Here is a 21,764-nt window from a genome sequence, read left to right as displayed (position 1 = left end):
TGTAAATTCTGGTAGGCTAATGACAAAAGTTTGTCAAATTCTGTCAAAACATAAAACTCTTGTTTAGGCACTAGAATCGAGTATTACTCAACTTTTTTTTTTTCCCTTCTTGTGTCCATACAAACAGGACACATGGGGAGCCAGAGATACTGTAGGTTCGATATGTGGTATATGATCCTCAGCCAGAGACACTGCAGTTATCTGGCATCAGCCCCATTAAAGAACAGACAAATGAACACAAGCTGGTCAGTGTCAGGACTCATCATTGTCACTGATAACACTACCCAAAACTTCTCATCATCTGTACAAACAATCGTCTGTATAGTGCTTCAAGCGCTTTTAAGACCAGCAGCACGGCATCGATTCACTAGCAGCATTAAGTAACCTAATCCAGCCGAACAGTTACAGTAAGTAGACTTCTTTACATTGCAGCCATGCATGAAAACACACTTTACTGAATGTAAATGACATGTAATGACCCCACGCAGCTGGAAATGTACTGTGTGACACCTCATTTCTCATCCTGCCTTTTGTTCAGTGTTTTGTGTAGGTGGTGGTGGTCTGAACCGAAAACTCTGATCAGTAATGTATTCTGTTGTCGTACAAAGAGTCTCTAATACATTGACGCAAACCTATCCAAAGGTCTGCTATGTGACAGTTTTCCACCAGGAGTTTGAGCATTGGAAAGCCTGTCAGCATCAGTCAGTCACGTCAAGCAGAGACACTATGCCTGTCTCCAGGCGTTATATTGCACATTTAATCTCTATCACTCAGCAAGTGAGCGCCTCGGGGTGTTTTACAGAGAGTAAAACATTCCGATAACCCAGAGGTGTCGTGAATGACTGTCTGTGTCTGTGTGTGTGTGTTCCTCTCCTCTTTGATACAAACAGAAAGTAATCTTCTCTGTCAGAGGTGTTGCGGCACGCATCTCCTGTCAAGCTTACCCTGAGGAAGGAATCAAGCGCTCCGTTCTCCATGAATTCGGTGATGATGAGGACTGGGCAGCTCCGCGTCAGGACGCCCTCCAGCCGGATCACGTTGGGGTGGTCGAACTGGCCCATGATCGAGGCCTCGGCAAGGAAGTCCCGTCTCTGGCGCTCGGTGTAGCCGGCTTTCAGAGTCTTAATCGCCACGACCATCTCCCTGCGGCCGGCCTGCTTGAGACGCCCGCGGCACACCTCGCCGAATTCACCTGGATTGAGAGAAGATGGTGGGGGAGGAGGAGGAGGGGGTGAGGGTGATGGGGGAGAGGGGTTGAGTGAGCAGAGGAAAGAAGAGGAGGGGTGGACGGACAGAGGTAGTTGGGGAAGGTGCAGGGAGAGGGATTGTTACTGGGAGTGAAGGAGCTGATTTGAAAGAGTTGAGGGTCGGCTTCAGCTGCAGGAGAGGATTCAAAAAGAGAAGAGGAAAGGACGGGAGGTCAGGGGTCAAAGATATTGGGGAGAGAGGGAGTGACTGGTATCGATCGAGTGTGCAACCTGGGAGCGGTGAAGGGAGACAGAGGACGGGCAAGGAACTTTGGGGTTTTGCGATTGGTGCCTGAGTCCGAGTGTTTACAAGGGAGAGAGAAAGAGAAAGAAAGACAGGGAGGGAGGAAGGTTGAACGAGCAGGAGCAGACTGTCATTTGAGGTGAAGATAGGACACAACATGCCGCTGGAGAGAAAAAAAACTAGAAGGGGGAAGAGCTACAGAGAAGATTTTCACTTCAATCCTTCCCACCCGCCGCTCTCATGCACACTCTGAATCCTATCCCTTTTCTCCCAGAAAGGACTCTCTTACAGAACAGACCTCGGGGCTTGATGGCACACTCCTGTTCAAATGAATGATTAATAAACCTGAATTATTCTCCGTCCTCTTGGACAGAAACAGCGGCGTTATTGTACCTGCACCGATGACTTCTTCTATTTTCACGCAGGAGATGTCTATCTCTTTGGCAAACTCGTGGACGGCGTCGTTGGGGTCCTCGTAGGTGAAAGGGTCGATGTACACTTTGACCCCCGGAGAAACTGACAGGGAAAATGTCACAGAGAAATCAGCATCTAGACATAGCTGCCTGGGTAATGTGGCTGAAATCACTGTTACAATGTTGATAATAAATTAAATGTAATAATACGTCACAATATGGCCAATCTATAAATTAATAGTTTGAAAAACTGGAAAATCTGCTTATTCGCTTTAGAAAATAAGATTGCATCCTTATTATAAATATGAAGCTACAACCAGGAGAGGTTAGCTTAGCGTAGCATAAAGACAGGAAGCAGGAGGAAACAGCTAAACCAAAGCTCACTAATTAACGTGTTTTATCTAATTTGTTTATTCCGTACAAAAACAACGAGTATTTCATGGCTGGGCACAGTTACATCCTGCTCACGCTGGTTGATCGGCAACCTCACAGTGATGATAAGACTTCAGGAAGTTACTGTTCCTGCCCACTTTCTTAATGGATTAAACACAAGATATAATGTGTTAATTAGTGAGCATTAGAGGTGGTGATGGGCAGATACTTTAAACGTTGGACAAAGTCGGACTGCTTGTTTCTAATAATTATGCAAAGCTTCTGGTTTTAGCTTCAAAACATTCAACTATAATATGATATATCATATCAGCCACATGTGATTCCACAAGTCAATATACAATTTATTGCCTGCGTCTACATATTTAAATGTATATTAGTCTCCTTTTTATTTTATAACTCATTTGATCTGTTTGATCTAAATTTTATTTATTTACTAATTTAGTTTACAAATCAGGGACATTGTTCATTGATTAACAGAACAAAATGTACCGTAAGTCAGAGTTTGCCTTGAAGTCTGATTATTGGGCCAGGCTCAATGTTAAAAAATAAATTAAAAAATACAATTAAACAACATATCTTATGGTTAGGGTTTGCAAATACAATTGAGTACAGTGCCAGACATCAGGCAGACAACATGTTCAGGATTTCTTCTGTGCAAATAGTGTTTCCTGCCTCAATCAGGTGATTGGATAATTGATTGAATCAGTTGGTTAACTGTACAGGCATGACCATAGGAGCACAGAGGACACAGTTCCCAAGCTGAACACACAAACTTACTGTATTGCTGCAGTTTCTCAGTGTACTCCAGCTCTGAGCCGCTGCGCTGCTTCCTGTAAACAAGCAGCACATAAACAAAGTCACATTCACATAATCAGTCTTGACCCTTTCCAGGTACAGCGAATGAACCTAGTATCTAACTCGACTATCAGATGAAACGCCAGACTGCCGACGAGAGAAGCTCACAGAGCCGTTTTGATTTTACTCTTCCAGAGCTCCTTTTTGATGCTAAAGAGTAAGTATACACCCTTTGAAAACATGTTCAAATTTAATGAGCCTCTTTGTTCCGAGACTAACTAACAAAATGAAACATGTAGTTTAGGCTATCAGTAATAAAGATCAAACACTTACTTAAGGCAGACAACAGCAATAACCACCATGGCAACAATGACCACCAGACCCGCGGAGGCTGACCCGATGATGAGAGGCAGCTGGTCCTGCACCGACTTCTGAGGGTCACCTGGGCGAAATCACACACACACACACAAATGAGTAAATAAGAGAAAAACTACTTGAGGGGTTAAATGGTGGCCTGTACTGCAAGTGTAATGGATACCAATTAAAGCAGCCATAAAAACTACTAAGCATGAACCCTCATTAAGAAAACTGTAGCAGCAGATCATCAAGAATAGACTATAAAGCAGGAGAGAGGTTTGTCCGTACTGTGCAGGCTGGTGCTGAAGTCCATAGGGTTGCTGTAGCGTCCGTATCCAGCAACAGTGCGAGCTCTGACCTGCACCACGTAGGGCGTGGCGGCCCGCAGCCCCTCCACCTTGGATGAGCTATGCTGGGATGTTACAGTGTGGGACATGGCCTGGCCCTGAAGTAGACAAAGGACCGTTAAAGCAGCAGTGTCGAGGGTTTTCTCATGGTTTTCAGATGGCTCGTAGGTGAGGAATCAATCTTTTGGTTGGTTGGTCTGCTCCAATATTCCAATGCAACAAGCCAATATTCAGTCAAAAGTTAGTTTAACTCCAGCAAAAAAGTAGAACCTAGCTCAACTTTATGTCAATCCATCCAGTAAAGCACTGAACTGGCTAATCAAATAAATTAAAATTATTATTCTACTCATTGTCGAGAAGGAGGTTTAAACAATGGGGTGGTTATGTAGATGTTAAGACACGATGTTGCCTTCAATAGTTATGGAAATCTCTGCAAAACAGACAGACAGTCCTGTTTTTGGTCTATATCTGCATCTTATTTCTGCAGGGGTTTACTAGGGGATTTGATCAATACCATTGATGCAGCATTTACATCAGCAGTTGCTGAGTCTGAACAGCCCATAATCTCCAACAATAGATATTTCAAGACTCTATCGATGCCCTCCATACACATCCCATTTTAATATTACATTTTTCAGCATCCGTAAAAATGCTTCTCGCTCTGCACAAGGCTGGAAAAGTAGATTTTCAGAGTCAATAAGGCGTGCACTGTGACCTACATTAAGGCAACTGCTAAAAACTTAGCAGTTGCCTAGAGCTTACCCTCTCTTGGTATTTAATCTCGTAGTCGAGGATGACCCCGTTGGGTTTCTCAGGTGGTAGCCATGACAGGCTGAGAGTGTCTGAGGTGGAGCGCATCAGATGAACGGTGGGCACAGCTGATGGCGCTGCGGTCGGATAGTCAGAGAGGACAGTTTACATTAGTTTAAGGTACTTTAAAGATCCCCTACAGACATGTAAGACATACAAATAGTGAGAGCACAGAGAAACTTTGCCACTTTCAACAGATGAATGTGAAAACATCCTTCTAATGTCAAACTCTGCACATACATTTCAATTCAATTCAATTCAATTTCAATTTTATTTGTATAGCGCCAACATACATCATTCAAACATCACACTGTAGGAACAAGAAACACTGATTTTTGAGAGGACGGGGACTTTAAGTTGAGGTACTTTAAGGTACTTTATTAGTTGGGGGATTGTCACTTAAAAGGTCTGAGTTGCCAAGATTTTCTCTGTCAATGTCGCAAACCATCACAGTAAAATAATTATTATTCAAAATACATCAACCTGAACGGTACATGTTTCACCTTCACTGTTCTGCAGTTTATTGATTTGTGAGGCCTGAAAGTGACTCAACTGACAGTCATTGTCTTGGGTCCATAAACTGCATTGAGGTGGAGGTAAGTGCAGGTTAACTGGGAGAGTAATTACAGTCTGTGAAAGGTGCTGAGCAGTTTGGTTGATGATGACGCTGCAAATATTAAGAGGAGATGTTGAAAGGTGACATTGTCAGTGATGTAACGTAAGACGGCTGGTTGACAGTGTGCTGAATGCTGACAGTGGAGATATAAAGTATACTTAACATTTTATCTGCCTTTCCTGTAACTCCCTCAGAAAAGCAGAGCTCCAGCTTAGAGTTTTTCCCATCTGTCGCTCTCACTGAGCTCGTTCAACAATGTTTACCGTTGGTGTTAATACTGATACTACGAGCTCATTAAGACACTCATTGACATTGACTGAATGTAGGATCCACTAACCAGCCCGTTTCATTGTGATGTTAAGTGGTATTGATCGGAGCTGCTCTATGAATTAACTTGGTTTGTGGACACATCCGATGTCATTGACAGAGCTTCTACTAACCGGCTTGGTTGGTGGTGATGTTGACTGTGGAGTAGCTGGGTGAGGTGGGGTTTTTCCCAGAAACCCCATTGACCGCCTGCACCTCGAAGCTGTAGCGGGTGTGAGCCTGCAGATTCCTCACTACCACCTTCCTCTGCCTCAGCCCCAGCCTGCGAGGAGCGATGTCCACGTTGTCGTCGCAGCGTGTGCAGGGGCTCCGGTCTCGCAGGCATTTCTTACACACTACGTTATAGACGAGATCGCTCCTCCCGCCTGTGTCCTTGGGCTCCTCCCACTCCAAGGACAGCGAGGTCTCGTTCACACTAGATATAACGTTGCGAGGCGCCGAGGGGATGGCTGCACAAACACACACACACACACACACACACACACACACACACACACACACACACACACACACAAGACACACGTAGTAGGTGTTAGAGAAGGTGGGCAGGCAGAACAGAAAAACACACAACTGAAGCTTTAGTCATGTTCCCTATGCAGTGCTTACATTATCGTCCCTCAGTGGTGTAAGAAATGTTTTAATATCTCTGTGAGAAGGCAACAAAAGGAAGTATTTCATGTACAGAAATAGGTATGCTATTCTTTTTTTATAAAATCCTTAAATACATGTGTTAGATTGCATTACATGCCCCAAACAAACCCTTAGAATGGAGCAAAGGGCATGGAAACACGGAAAAAACATAGCAACAGGGAAAAATCCTTCCTGCTGCATATAAATAAGTCAACATATTCAGAAACAGGAGGATAAATAAAACTTGTCATGCACAAGCAGAACACCACTGTTCATTACTAAGTAATGTGCCTTTATGAAAAGTACAATCCTGTTACTGCTCTACGCTGTAACCAGCATCCGTTCCTATGCATAACCCCTCTTGCAGCTCGTGGAACTTCGCTAATCCACTATTGATAGAAATTCATGTTCTTGTATCAGTATAACCCAAGGCCTCCATGTTTCAATAAGCAGTGCTGCATTTTGTGTGAAGTGTTTGAAACCTGGATAAAGTATGATAACCACAGAGGGGGGCAACAGAGATTGGTTCAGCGACCATGCTTTTCATCCTATTACAGCGAAAGGAGAGAAGGGCTCTCCCTCTAAGCTTCCAGCGGCAGAAAGTCTAACCTGTCTCAAAGCACAGAGAGAGAGAGAGAGAAAGAGAGTCGGGGGGGTTGGGGGAAGAAGGGACGGCTCTCAGGCCATCAGCCTTTGCCGGCCAAACACCGCCTGTCCTCTGAGTGCAGCCTGCCCTGAGCTGCGTTTTCACTCGTCCTGTCCTTTCTAATTAGGCAGACACAGTTCAGAGTGGAGGCTCTTCTAATTGGACACCCATCTGAAACACACGCTGAGTCCAAGCTGCCGGCCATTGACTGGCTGAGCCTCCCTTGTGCAACACACCACTTCCAACACAAAGCACAGGCTGCCTGGCACAAGCTCTGACAGACCGCAGGGACAGAACTGTCAGGCCTGTGTGTGTTTGTGTGTGTTTGCATGTTTAGTCGGAGGTGGTGCTTGTGTCCCTGCCCGCCTGTCTGTGTGCGCTGGTCAGTGTCCACAGTGTTCCTGTGACAAGGATCTGGGGAAGACAGTTGCGGACCTCGTGTGTCATTTAACGTGGCGAAAGGCCCCTGGGGGGTGATTTTACACGGTCAAGACAGCACATGTCGCTCTCCATCAGCATGACTGCTGGGACTTCTCTCAGAGGATTGTCCATGCAGTACAAGCATGGATGCTGCTGTCAGCACCAGACCAAACTACTGAGAAATATTTACATACAGCTGCATATTTTGTCATTTTTAAAGTAGAACTAAATTTTGAATTCTCTACAGTATTTTTAGTCAGTTTTGTTTAGGCTTAAACGATACTGCAGCTACAGTGCATCATTTTGCTTTTTTTTAACTATTTGTGGAAACAGTGTTTAAGCATTAGGAGGGTTTCCATGGCTGTGTTTAACCAACATTTGAGGGCCAGCAATGCTGGAGATGTCATCTTCTTTGGTACACTTCCAACTACAGAGCGTCACAGCCCTATACAGCTCACAAGAAGGGTTCTATCAGTTTTTTAACAAGCCAACTGGTTACGTAATGTGATTTAAGACGTCTGTCACTTTATAACATTCAACCTTTGGAAGGACCCATCGTGTTGTTAAGAGTTTGTTTCACTTTAAAAGTGGAAGCTCAAATCACTGATGAGACTAACAGCAAGGAGCAGCAGCTAACATCGACAAAGATTTCACTTTGAGTTGCCTAACCTACCGCCCATTTTAAACTACCACGGACACCAATATGGCTCCAATCCAATGATCCAACATTGTCAGTCGTCACCAAAACTTTACACCCCTGGAGATAAATAATGTAGGGGGCCATATTAAGTTGTTATGGCAAACTTGTTAAAGAACAGTTGATTATTTACTCATCCAGCATTTACACAGCATTACATTACAACATTATGCTGCATTTGGAGTCGGGTTTCGGGCCATCTGATGAACCTAAATCCAATATTCACTCTCTTTTAGCTCTGTTTTTGGTCTCCAACAACTCCTGAGGGAGATTTCTGTCTCTTTAGCTGCTAAACGCTCCACTTTGTTCATCAGCTAGTCTCTGTGTTTATCTGTTATTTGATGCTAAACAGTGGGTTTATCAGAGCTTTTTTTTGCTGAAAACAGCTGTCTGTTGCGGTCGTAACGACAATATGAGAGCGGTGAGAGAGAACCAGAACAGTAAAGTTGAGGAGTTGCAGATTCAGGCCATAATTCCCTGTAAGTTCATCACTATAAGCAACTCCTTTCACATTGTCACATTGTTTTTATATTGTCATTTGGCTTTGTTATTATAAAAATATCAAATAAAGCTTTGAGGCTTTAACTATCTTCTTTTTGGTAATTACAATTACAGTACAGTCAGAACAAACACCAAGGATATGTTCATTGATAGATTCAGCCTGGCACTGATAATTTGCCATATGTTACTTCTAATCCTCTGACTTTTCAAAAGAGACTCAGCGTGAGAAAATTGGAGTATTTCTTTAGTCTGTGCAGTGAAGGATGACTTACTGGTGCAGCCGGAGTCAGGCGGGTCGCTGTCAGCTCGGTAGAAACCATTTTGGCAGGGACAAATATTGGCTCCTCGTGCACTGGTGCGACTGTTGGACGGGCAGGGAGCACAGGATCCCTCCCCAAATTTGGATTTGAAGGTCCCAGGGATGCAAGCTGGATGAGCGGGAGAGAAAATAAAGGGGACAATAAGAACAAAACAACAAAAAGATGCTGTGCTGTCACTTATCTAAAAGACAAGCGGCTGTCACGTCTGTCACTGAACAAAAGCTGTACCTGTGAAGTATCTGCAAAGCTGATATTTATGTAAAAAATGTTGATACGTATGTGAGAAATAGCAAACACTTAAGGTCTTATCTATATATTTGCATCTGCTGCTCTCTCTACCAGGTGACATTAATCTCCCCAAAAAGAGAGTCTGGATGACAGCTAAGTTTCTTGTTGAAGAGGAGGAAAAGGAGGATAAAGATGAAGATAGACTGTTGACAGGAGATTGCTGTTGTCAGACAAACAGGGATGGAGAATGCTTCTGAGAAAAGGGATACACCCTAAACCCATCAATCAGTGTCTGTTCGGTCCTCAGCTCTCCAAACCACACCGCTGAATACAAACAAGGCCTCCACATGCATGCAGAACAGCTCCATAATAAGCCAATAAATCAATTCAAATAAAGGGGAAACAGACTGGACGTAAATTAGCAACAGAGAGTTATTAGAAAAACATACAAAGTATGGTAATCTTAAGACGATGTGTCCAAGCATTTAATTTGAATTCCAAAGTGTCACGCTGAAGGTTGGCTGGTATCGAGTCTTAAGGATAAACCTGCATAAGCCCAGACTAAAGAAGGATTCAGATAAAGGGGATTAGCAGCTAAAGGTTTGGATATATCTGCCTCCAGAGCCCCACGTTTTACTGTTTGCCACATTCCTAACTGGTGGTGTAAAAGTGGGGTCTCTGGCAAACATCTGTCCTGTCAGCATGAGGGCTCATAAAAGCCAGCCAGTGTGAGAGAGAGAGAGAGAGAGAGAGAGAGAGAGAGAGAGAGTGTGATTAACTAGTTAGGCTAAGTGGTCTTTCAGTTTGAACTCAAGTTCCTCCCTAATTCCCAACAATGGCACTTTTAGGAAAATCAGCACAGCTAATGGCCCCGCATTGTGGCTCTAAAGCCGTGCAATAAAAAGCCAAAGAAGATAAGATGAAAATGTACTCTTTTTTTTTTTTTCTCCTCTCATAATTCACCGAGACCTTTAGGCTCTACACTCTCTGATCTGATTTATTTTTCTTCTATTACACAGTGCATCATCATTTTCTTTTATTTGTTTGTTTTCCTAGATTTTTTTTTCGAGAGTGTTCTGAATCACCCCACTGTCTTCCTTCAATCCATAAACCTCTTTGGAGGGCACGATGATCCTCCAGTTTCTGATACACTAATGTTTCCCTCTCCCCCTTTATTGTCTCCCCTCTCCCTCCTCTTCTCCACCGCTCTCTCCATCCCATGCGGTGCTTGGCTGCAATCGAGTGGCGAGACTGAGGTAAGAAATGAAATGTCTGAGTGATTAATGTTAGCGTGGCAGTGTTGGCTCACGTTGGTCTGAATGGTGTTAATGAGTGTGGCCGCCTGTAGATTAACTAACGGGAGGCCGCGGAGGAAATTACACTTCCTCATCGCAACCGCTTGCTGAAGCCCTAGAGAGCTTTTTATCAGGCATTGGCGGCAAGCTTTTAACCTTGAGCCGCCAAATGGCAACGAATGAGCTCTCCAGCGCATGTTAGACACTATTTCTCACGCCCAGGTGAGAGGAGGCTTCGCTTGTCTGTCTTTGACTTCCTGCAGCCCCCCTCCCTTTCCTTTCTTCTCCTTTTGGCTGCTGTTTCCATCCCATCTTTGGCAATTCACACCTTTTAACTCACACTATCTCCCTTCCTCTGTTAAAATCTCTCTTCTCTGGACTCCGGATGCCTATTATCTGCATTTTCCTCTCTGGCTCTCTATTTTGTGCTTTCCCGCTATCTTTCTCTCCCTCCCGTCCCGCTCTCACAATATTTGTATGCTGCTCCTCTCTGCAACACCTCATTAATTCATACTCTCCTCCACCCTCCTTCACCCCCTTTCAGGAGCCACACAATAAATGCAGAGAAGAGGGCACAGACTGAGGTGACTTGCACTGAGCATATAAAGGAGGTTTGGTTAAATAAAAGTCCAAATGTCTGTTAAATACACATACCCTGGCACTGAGTGCCGTCTGCAGAAGGCTCAAAGCCGGCAACGCAGGTGCACGAGCCCACAGGAACCATCCACTCGCCGTCCCCGTTACAGTACAGCTTCAGAGGGACGGACACCTCCATAGCGTTGGTCACACAGGCCCCCGGAGCGATCACTAAGGAGGTGGCTTCAGCCCCTGTTGCAGTCTCGGGGAAGACAGCGAAATTGGCGATGGTGGTGGAGCACTTCTTGAAGAAAACCCTGACTGAAATGAGCGACATGCAGGCGCCCAGGTCCTGGAACGCCAGGTAGAAGCCTGCCTTGGAGAGGGGGCCAAAGCTGCGTACTTTGGTGTTGATCCTGCCCGTCTCCAGCAGAGAGAAACTCTCATCTGGGGCGATAGTATCCACCTTCACATAGGGGTTTTCCCTCCACAGAGGGCTGGTGTCTGTAGCTGTGTCCCCCTCTGATTCATAGTAAAACAGATTAAAGGTCTCTTTGCACGAGCCGGGGATGTTGGGGATGCTGGCGCAGTCACGAACGGAGAACTTGAGCTCCACATAGACGCGCAGCACGCCCTTGCGGGGAATAAAGTCTGTCCTGAGCCAGTTGTTCTGGTTGGGCTGTCGAACATTACACACCTGGTAGGTTCTGATTGGGCTCATGGAGTCGTCGTAGCCACTAACCTCCTCCCACTGCGGAAACAACAGAGACACACTGTGACAAAGGAAGAGATGACAGCAGGGAAGCTGGGAAAACTAAATACTGTGAGAACTGTGGATGACTGATGGGGAGAGGAGTGGAGCAGGCTTAAGAATAAAATGAGACTAAATTAAGTTGATTATATAATGCTTGTTTTTAATGTGGCAACAGTTCTACTTCTCATTCAGCAGCAACTGAGCAACAGCAGAAACTCACTGGTCCAATATGTTGTTAATTTATATTGGGTAATGTTAAATGCAGCGAATCCTAATGCAAACCATTCAGGCATAGAGGGCATTCAAAACAGCAAAGTGATGTGTGATACAAACAGGATATAAAAATGCAACACATGCACACCAACACACACTTTCCCACAGTGTGCTGCGTACATGTGGCCTGTGAGGAATAATTTGCAGTTAAAATGCTTCTAATTGCATGAATCATTCAGAAAATTTCAATCACTACGGACTATTAATAGAAAACATTTTCCCATTAAAACACATTTCACGCATTATGCCTATTTGACTAGCAGTTCTGATGCTGATCACGTGTTTGAGGTTTGGAAAAAGAGGGATGTTCTGCAGCTAAGATTATCACAGATGTGCTGGTGGGGCCTTTATCAAAGTCTACCTACAGTGGCTATTAAACACACTGCAGACACACTCATAGGAAGCAGTGCTCATATCTATAACTGCTGCAGTGCAATCGAAATAGCCTCAAGAGGAGATTTGGTTTCCATAATGTACAAATTTGTTATCTGTGCTAAGAGAGATGAGAGTATAAAACTGTGCATTTTAAATGGAAACTTTTCCCATATATCTATAATGCAACAGTGAGTTATTTATTAAAATGGCCATCTAAATGCAATGCTGTCAGTGTGATTGCACTGTGGCAGCACTCCTGAGCACTCGAGGTTACGCAGAATATATTATGTATCTATTTTCTCATGCCTACACATATAGCCTGAGAGCAGATATTTGCATCTGTTGTGGTTAATATGCCAGGTAGACTGGTGTCTTTTTACATCACGTAGCTTTGAAAAGAATCATTTAAGGACTTAACATGACATTGGACACGACTTCTGTTTGTGTGTCAGAACCATGTCAATGTAAAGCTTTATAGATTATTAACACTAGTCTTGGTATAAATGGTAGCTAACGTTACAGGCAATGATAAATGGCTTCATTGATCAATAAATTTAGTCCATTAGGAAATAACCTTGTGAGAAGTCAATCTTTTTTGATTTTTTTCCTAATTCCCCCTTGGACTGAATGCTTCTTTTCCATAACAAATGAGCTTCCTAAATATTGATTATCTCAACTGGAAGAAAATAATGCATAACTCATCTCACGTCTCTGAGCTCCTGTGCAATTTATTCCCAAACGATGAGCCCAAGAGTCAGCATTAGACGTCGTAAATCACCAGCAACACGTTGATGCACTACCTGACAAATATGATAATTGCCGGCCCCCGAACGTATGGGCTTGTCAGGCGCGAGGAGAGGGGCTGCCTCACCAGTCGTGACATATGACTTCATGGATGCTAGGACATTCAGAGCCGGCCCTTGTAAGAGAAGGAAGGAGGAGGGCTGCCGAAGATCGTTTCCATGGAAACCCACCATTTCCATTGACTGACTTTGCGCTCACGTAGCGAAGACAAATTACACCGGCCGGGAGTGGGGGAGGTCTGTCAGGCTGTTAGCCCTGGGGTCAAATTCATGTTGTTTTATTTTCTCACCATTCCTATAGGGGGTATCAACTGAAAACCTTAATTTCTGCCTGTAATGCGCTCTTGGGCCCATATTATAAAAGACACAGACACATGCTTTCAATTATCAGGCTCTCTATCCTGGGGAGACACACAAGGTAGAGCCTACCTAATAGTCCTTACACACTGTGGGGATTTACTTTGTGTATCTGCGTGTTTGCTCATTTGTTTGTTTAAAGTACTATATTTGTTCCTCAAGCTTTTAGCATTTTCTAAATACTGAAAACCCTTGATTTCTTCTGAACAATGTCACACAGTGTGTTTCTCATTTGCTTTTTAGTATCCAAGAAAGCAAACATACACGGCAAAAACAAAGATATAAAACAGTAGGAGGTGTGCTGTTCAAGGCAGACTGGGCTCTATTAACAAGCAAATGGAACAAAAACACACACACACACACACACACACACACACACACACACACACACACACACACACACAAAACAAATGAAACACATGCACACACACTAACTCACCCCACTCTCTGGGAACGTGGTCCAAGCCAGCTCTGTGGTTGCCCATCGACTGTCCATAAGGGTTTCTGCAAAAAAAAAAGAGTAGGAGGAAGGTTGATGAACCTGAATTAAATGGTGTGAGGAGGAGAAACCAGATTATTGCAAGGCATTAAGGAGCACACACACACACACACACACACACACACACACACACACACACACACACAAAAAGTTCCCCCTGCTTGACAAAGGATGCAGGTAAAACTTCCTCTCCCTCTCTTTTAAAACCTGCACCCACATGCACTCAGTTTTTGAAAGCACTGACAATCATGGCATATCTGTGATGCCGCCTAATTAAGGCTTTCTCTCTCTCTGTGTTTGGCACTCGCAAATGCACTCCTTTCAATATTCATTTGTGGAGCTGGGAACAAAGCATCCTCCAAGATGCCTTCAGTGGGAAGAATTCCATTAAGCAGCACCAGTTCAGAGAGGTCATACAGGCACAGGCAAATTTAATATATCACATTTGGGGAGGGGGGTGAGCGGGAGCATCCGCCGGTGCCGAGTGCGTGATGCCTCTCGGCTGAGATTTGTCAAACAGGTGATCTGAGCAGTTGTTTTTGTCACCGGGCTGTTTACGACTTTGCGAGGAGGTGAGAGCTGGGCAGACAATCAGGGCAGAGGCAGAGAATAAACAGCAGGATCAATGAGCATTGTTGTCAGGTTGTCAATCAGTTGTCACCTGGTGGTCCAGCAAGTTCATTTTAACACCTCAGAAGAAGCAACCCCTCTCTAGGTCCTCAATATACAGCTGTGACCACGCTGACTCCCATTGTTCTGTTGTTGTTAGCACATAATTACTGAAACAATTACACTTTCTTCATGGAGACTCAATGACACGACGCCTGCTGTGCACCATTTGCTCACAAGTCGTTGATAACGGTGCTAAAGGAGGGCGTGATGGGGTAAACAAATAGCATGTCCTGAGTGGTACAAGAGCAAAACCAGTTCCAATAAACATGGCTTTGTTCTGATAGTGTTGTATATTCATAATAACCTTGCATTTTTGCTCTAAAGACAGAAGAGTTACAGTGCAATGTGTCCTTGGCTTTTGTGTGTCAATAATAGAAGTTGTTTGATTGAGTGAAGAGATCACTGGTCCATCTGTAGCTGCTGAGCTAGAGATATGTGCAGTGTTTACAGTGTCTGTGCTGTGGGTTCATTAGAGAAACCACAATGGCTTTTCTTCTTTATAGAGATAATGAATAGTGATCACTACATCCAACGGGATAGATTGCATCTGTGGTGTTTCACTGTGTGCCATGGAGAGTCAAGCAAATGAGCGTTTCCACTGTAACCAAAGACTGTAAGAAGGTGCAAATCATACTTGCATTAAATGCAGTTATCTCTCCTCATTTTAGTGCTTCATGTGTTCACATTTACACTGCAGTTACAGACAAGACCACAAGCAAGTAGTAGGACTTCCTAGTTCTTTGTTTCTATGCAAATGAGATTGGCTGTGTGTGTAAATGGAAAACAAGTTGACAAGAGTTGACAAGTGGTCTTTGATGCACAGTCATAAACTATGTACAAAATGTTCTCAGAGTATTTTGGTCCCCTTCAAAAATAATAATGTCATGTTTGACAGACAATGATCCATCTTGATCTGAGAAATTATCTGTAATAAAGATAGAAAATACATGCTCAAAGGTTAACATTTTAGGAATTACGGTTATTCGCCTTCTTGCCAAGAGTTCGATGAGAACATTGATACCGCTCTTGTTCTGTTAAATATGAAGCTAGCGGTAGAAGCTAAATACTGGGGGAAAGAGTTGGCTGGGCTAGCAAATAAAATCGGCCTATCAGTGTAAAAACAACAAATCACTGTTATGTCAGACTACATTTGGGTTTTGTTACCAAATGTGGACAGAGCTGGGCTAGCTTTCCCCCTGCCCTTACCACAGTTTTTATGCTAAGCTAAGCTAACCCACTGCTGGCTTTAGCTTCATATTTAGCCGACAGACATTAAGAGTGGCATCAACCTTCTTATCTAACACTCGACAAAAAAGGGACAAAGTAAATTTCCTAAAATGTTCAACTTTTCCCTTAAAGTAATAGTAGTAGGATTTAATGGCATCTAGCAGTGAAGTTGTAGATTGCCACTAACTGAACACCACTCGCGTCTGTATTTGACAACCTGGGAGTAAAGTGTGTAGGAGGAACTATGGTGTCTGTGAAACTCAAAAGAAACACAAAAGACCCTATCTGGAGCCAGTGTTTGGTTTGTCCGTTCAGGGCTACTGTAGAAACATGGTGGTTCAACATGGCAGACTCCATGGAGGGCGACCTGTGCTGTCTGTAGATATAAAAGGGTCATCCTAAGATAACAAAAACAAAAACGATTATACACTAATAAAAACATACCAATGAATATTATATTGTATTATATATGTCCTGTGTATATGTGACCCACTGGACCGTAACTAAATTGTGATTCCTGATTATCTAAAGCATGAATTAATGCAGGAAGTATCAGGAATTCCTGTTTATCACCAGAAGAAATGATGAAACCACTCTTGAGTTTATGTGATTAATTAATGCTTAATAGATCATCAATTAGTCATGCAGCAACATGTAGATGTTTAGCATATTAGACTACCACTCTGATAAACATCTTCATAGTTCTGAGTGCAAACTACAGTTCTGTTTTCAAGCTGATCACATGCGTAGCTCTGAAAAGCCCTTTCCTGTGTAACTGGATTCCAGCTAATTTGGTGGTATATAAATTAGTGTATGAAGTACATTTGAATTAACAATCATTATGTGATGAGCCATTAAGCATTAACTAATCACATGAACTCACAGTGACTCGATCATTTCTAAATAGTGAGCAACAGGAATCTTGCATTAGTTCAGCATGTGGTTTGTAGCTTTAACCAGAATTCTTTTATGAGCAGATAACAGCCTTTTAAACGGCCTATTCCTAAATTTCAAAATGAATAAGTGTGCGCCTCCATCTTTGTTGACAATGGAAATTCCATTTTCCTCTGCATAATAATAAGTAATTTCTATGCACAAAGCAAATGTACATCTACTGACAGAGCTTTAAATACAACACCGAGCCCCGTTCCTCGTTTATAAACGCATTCTCTGTCCTCTATTCTTGTGTGTGTAGGGACACGAGCGACAGCAGCTAATAACTTCAGTTGTCGAACCCAAATATACGGTTGTGAACAAGGTTGTTTTACTGATTACTACGATTTGAGCCAGAGAGGAGGAACTAATCAGTGAAATCAGCGGCTGTTGTCTTTGCTTGGCTACACTCGGCCCTCAGTGGCACACAGCTGAGTGAATACTCCTGGACTACATGCTGCTGATCCAGCCCGTCCCTTGGGTGTCTGATCCGGTGCGTCACCCCATCCCTCTTCTCTCCTGGTGCCCGAAGGCAACAGAGGCAGAATCGCTCAGGCTCAGCTAACTACGGGTCTGAGCTGATGCTCCTTTAAACAGGCTTCACCTCACACACTGAGGGCCAGCAGGTTGACCATCCTACATCTGTGAAAGCTGGGTTCAAGCCCCTGTGTAAGCAGGATTTCACCCCGCTGAAGCACTCTTGAGCAAGATACTAAATCCCTAGCAGCTCTGGAGGCGCTTTCCTGTATCCCAACCTGACCTTTGACCTAGGAGAAGACTGAATTTCTCTACAATGATTTTAAAGTCGTTGTTTTTTAAAACTATTATAAGCCAGACGGAGGGGGTGACACGGTGCATCCTCAAGCTTACCATCTGAGTCCAGACACGTGTTGCTCTAAAACACTAAAATTTCCGTTTGAAAGAGGTTATCGTTCAACAACAACCCTGTGCACCAAAGTGTGTTAACGTCAACTCACTAAATCCTAGAAACCGGTTAAGATTGAAAAAGATCCCATTTGTTCCAGAGTTCTACCCCTTCCTGTCAAATTTACAATACCTCTGAGATCGCCTTGCTGCTATAACTCAAATCCAGAACCCCCCCCCAACATCCTCCTCCACTCCCATAAAACTACAGCAGCAGTGGAGTCATTCTGCCCCTGGGGTAAGAAAACAATGCTGCAGTGGGAACTTTAGAGCATCACCACCCATGGCATTTACTGTTTTTTCTGATCGCCCGCTGGAACCCAAATGCCACACAACTCTGTATTCTCAGTGCGCTTTGGGAGCTCACACATGCTAATGTTTTATTCACTTTGTGAGAGCGGGTGCATCATGAAAGAGGGAGGCCTCGCCTTGTACTACAATGACACTGCCAACAAGCAAACATATGAAATATTAACAGCCAAACATCATCATCAGTGATCGGAGGATGATCAAGTTCGTGCTTATGGAAAAGGTGCAAATCAGGAGATTCTTCTTGACGTCTGAGCTCATTGTAAGCAACGCTTCATTTGTATTTGAGTGCATGTTCCTCTTTATAGAACCACAGTGGTAACAGTCAAGTGTGATGCCCAGTTTGACGCTTGATGAGCAGTTCCTGAATAAGTCAAGCTGACCTAATTTAATCTTTCTTCGGGGCTTCTTGCATCTGCTTTTACAATAATAATTCTTGTTGATATTCTGATGTACAGAAAGCAGGAAAATGTAAATGAAGCTCTGTGCTGAAAACCGTCAGAAAACCTGCTCCTGATGCTTTTCCTACGATCGCGCGTCTACGTCCTGTAGATCCTTTTATAAAATGCTTTCTGAGTGGTCATCCATCTAGTTTATGAGCTTTTAAAATAAGACTACAGTAAACGCTGACTGTAAATGAGAGCAATACAACATAAAAATGTCACAGTTGCTGAGGCTTTTACAGCAGTCTGTTGGTGTGAATTGGAGATAAGTCATCACTGTAGCTTTTGTAAATAAGCACACACTTCAAGTTGCAGTCCAGCTTGCATCATCCATGCGCAAACAATTGCCAGTCTGAAAAAAAAACAAATTCCAGATTCAAGCCATGTGTCGAAATTCACTGAGTAAGCAGCTAAATAAACGACACGCAACTCACTGAAAAAAAGGCCTCCTTTCCCCCCTCGTTTAAACCCATCCGATGATCTGCCCTTCATGTTTATCCTCAGAGGACAAACATTAGTTAACCCCTGAGCTTTAAGTAACAGCTAGTGGTCCAGTTGGGGAAACGGGTCTGATCGTCACGGCATGAGAGCCCACTGGGAGTTGGAGGGCTGCTACCGCTGCATTGATTTACTTTGCTGACACCAGAATTGATGAGGGATCAGTCTGGCCACAGTCCAGGAGAGGCAGATTGGACAGGCAGGGAGGGAGGGAGGGAGGGGTGCAAGGCAGAGAAATGTAGCTACAGTTCAGAGAGGAGTCGCTGGGTGGGTAGCGGCGGTGGCGAGGGGTGGGCTTCTCCCTGGAGCAACACTCCCTCGGTGATGGAGGGAGCTTCGGTGGGCTGCAGCATACTTGTTAAGCCATTGACCTTTAATTCACACTTGTCATCTAATGTGTTTCACATGTGTGTCCCAGTGGAGCTTCAGGGGCCGGGATTGATCCGCTCCGGTCTGTGTTTAAGCATCCACAGCACTGATTGGTGGGAGGACCCACCAGCAGGTTTGAAACCTTTGGCATTCATCTTATGAGGAGTGTGTTTCTGTTTCAGAGGGACGCCCCTCTGTACTGTCTCTGTGGTGGGAGTCTAACCCCTCTGGTGCTGTGGGGAGAAAAGGTGGGGCAGGTGGGCATCCTCACTCAGCTTGTGGGTGTGACAACAACAGGGACAATAGCAACAGGGCTGTCCTTCAGCCGCAATGGAAACACTGGGATGTCTTCACACAAATACACAACAAACACAGCACGCAAACACACGCACACACACACACACAGAGGGAACGGGGCGTGCTGATACATGTGTACATGGATTACAATCAGAGAGCAAATTGATACTCAGCGGAATTGCCTATTTAACAGAGCGGGTCTGCATTATATTAACAGCTTTAATTAACCAAAACATGAACGGAGTCTTGCTTACAGATGTAATTCCACCTACAGCAGCAGCAGCATACATGACTGATCCGGTATTTAAACAGCCGGAATGGGCTGACCCCAATATGATACACATTGTCATAGAAATACACACTGTGGGCTCCTGTACATACACATGGTTTTGCTTGTGTTAATGTGTTTATTTTATCTTGTTGACAATAAGGTGTTTTTTTTTATTGCCATATTCTAATGCATCCAAACAGCCCATTGTTCATTCACGGGACATAAAAGTATTCATACAGATAAATAAAAACGACGTACCTTCCACGGCCAGCACCACGGGAACAATGAGGCTGCACACCCACAGCAAGTAATCCATTGTCATAAAACAGGCTTTTGCAACATGAATAAAGGTGTGTAGACTGGACCCTTCGGGTGGATGGAGACTCAAACACAGAGCACCGCAGCCGAGCTTTTTGTTCCTCTCCCAATTCTCATGACTTCAGTTGCGATGAGGCTCTCACCGCCCCATTCTACCGACAGCAATCCTCAGAGAAATAACCGAGCGCTTCTTTCTGTTGCATTTAATCGGGTCCCGTTATTCCTGAGTGGTGGATGCGATGCTACAGGAGCGCTACACTGCGCCCTGTCTCACTCTCATTCTCTTTATCTGACTTTACCGACACCGAACCTCTGTCCAGGGGCGCATCTCCCTGCTGCTGTTCGCCCCGAGCAGAGGATGGAGAGCCGGGTGTGGAGTCGGGTCTGCGCGCAGAGGAATCTGTGTAGTCCACTTTGGCCAACTCCGCGTAGCTGTTGCTCGCCTGCGAGGGATGTGCGTCGGAATGGCAACAGTGGGACAGAGACACAGAGAGGGGGCTGGGGGCGCAGGCAGTGTCAAGGCGGGCGCGGTGGACGTCGAGCTTCCGGTCGGGATTTCAAAAATAATAGTAGGCTACGTGCTATTCATTACCTTGTTTATTCATTTAGGGGACAAAACACACCGACATGTATTATTATTATTATTATTATTATTATTATTGACCGTAAGCAACATAACTTGACTACTTTCTGTTACTTTTGTAATTGGGCATACCTCAACACCAAATATGTAAATAAAAGCAAGAGAAAATAAATGTCAATAAGAAGTATTAGTGTATGTGTATTCTATAGGACAACACAACAGTGTAACCATAGAAAAGAAAATGGAAACGTTAAAAATGTGTCAAGAAAAACTGATGTATTTTAAATTGAAATAAATAATCCACACTTTTACTAAATGTAACTGTAATCTGATTACGTCTTTTTTACCTTTAACTTTAATGGACTACACATACCTTTTTTTAAAGATACATGTAATCCATTATTCCCCAAGCCTTCTTATTATTATTATTATGACAAGAGTTCTGAAGTTTCAATGAAGCACACATAATTATATAGTCAAGAACAAAAATACATAAAGCTTAAATACAATGAGGTAGTCTGAAGTTGGTAACAAGAGAGATGATATGAGTCAGAGTCAGACTGTGTTCAGGATGTGATGAGAATGGAGTCTCACAGGTACAAAGAAATATTTCACAATGTTATCATTATTATTATTATTATTATAAATGTTATTGTGTTGTTTGTTTGTTTATCTATTTTTACTATCAATTCCGTAGGCTTCATGCAAGTGGGAAAACATTGTCTCCCATTTATATGATGATTGTATTCTGGTGTGTAGTGTTGTAGTTATATAAAAGTGACTGATCTATGGGCTACAATGCAGCTGTGTTAGAACATCTTTCCCTGCATGGGATCAATAAAGGTAATCTTATCTTAAAAGAAAAGTCTAAGAAGAATTTGTATTGTTGTAAACTTAGAAATGTATGAACGTATTGCTTCGCTTATAATCTTTCTCCTCTCTTATGTAGAGTTTATAGGCTTTAGAATTAGATAGGGCTTAGAGTTTATATGTTTAG

The 21,764-nt window shown here is 43.6% G+C and overlaps 1 protein-coding gene across 1 annotated transcript in view; it reads right to left on the bottom strand.

The window, feature by feature from the left end:
* Window positions 1-20,677, bottom strand: part of ephb3a (eph receptor B3a) — a 30,138-nt gene extending 9,461 nt beyond the window's left edge. The window contains exons 1-11 of the mRNA XM_051405249.1: window positions 20,125-20,677; window positions 13,864-13,928; window positions 10,941-11,613; window positions 8,716-8,871; window positions 5,663-5,998; window positions 4,559-4,683; window positions 3,738-3,894; window positions 3,426-3,534; window positions 3,075-3,127; window positions 1,885-2,007; window positions 945-1,192 (exon numbers count right to left, since the gene is read on the bottom strand). Coding sequence (XP_051261209.1) covers window positions 945-1,192; window positions 1,885-2,007; window positions 3,075-3,127; window positions 3,426-3,534; window positions 3,738-3,894; window positions 4,559-4,683; window positions 5,663-5,998; window positions 8,716-8,871; window positions 10,941-11,613; window positions 13,864-13,928; window positions 20,125-20,188 — 2,109 coding nt within the window. The 5' untranslated portion in view covers window positions 20,189-20,677. The remainder of the gene's footprint in view (window positions 1-944; window positions 1,193-1,884; window positions 2,008-3,074; window positions 3,128-3,425; window positions 3,535-3,737; window positions 3,895-4,558; window positions 4,684-5,662; window positions 5,999-8,715; window positions 8,872-10,940; window positions 11,614-13,863; window positions 13,929-20,124) is intronic.
* Window positions 20,678-21,764: the final 1,087 nt, after the last annotated feature.

This window comes from Dicentrarchus labrax, unplaced genomic scaffold, assembly GCF_905237075.1.
Source record: "Dicentrarchus labrax unplaced genomic scaffold, dlabrax2021, whole genome shotgun sequence".
Classification (NCBI taxonomy): domain Eukaryota; kingdom Metazoa; phylum Chordata; class Actinopteri; family Moronidae; genus Dicentrarchus; species Dicentrarchus labrax.
This window is presented reverse-complemented; position numbering and strand designations above follow the sequence as displayed.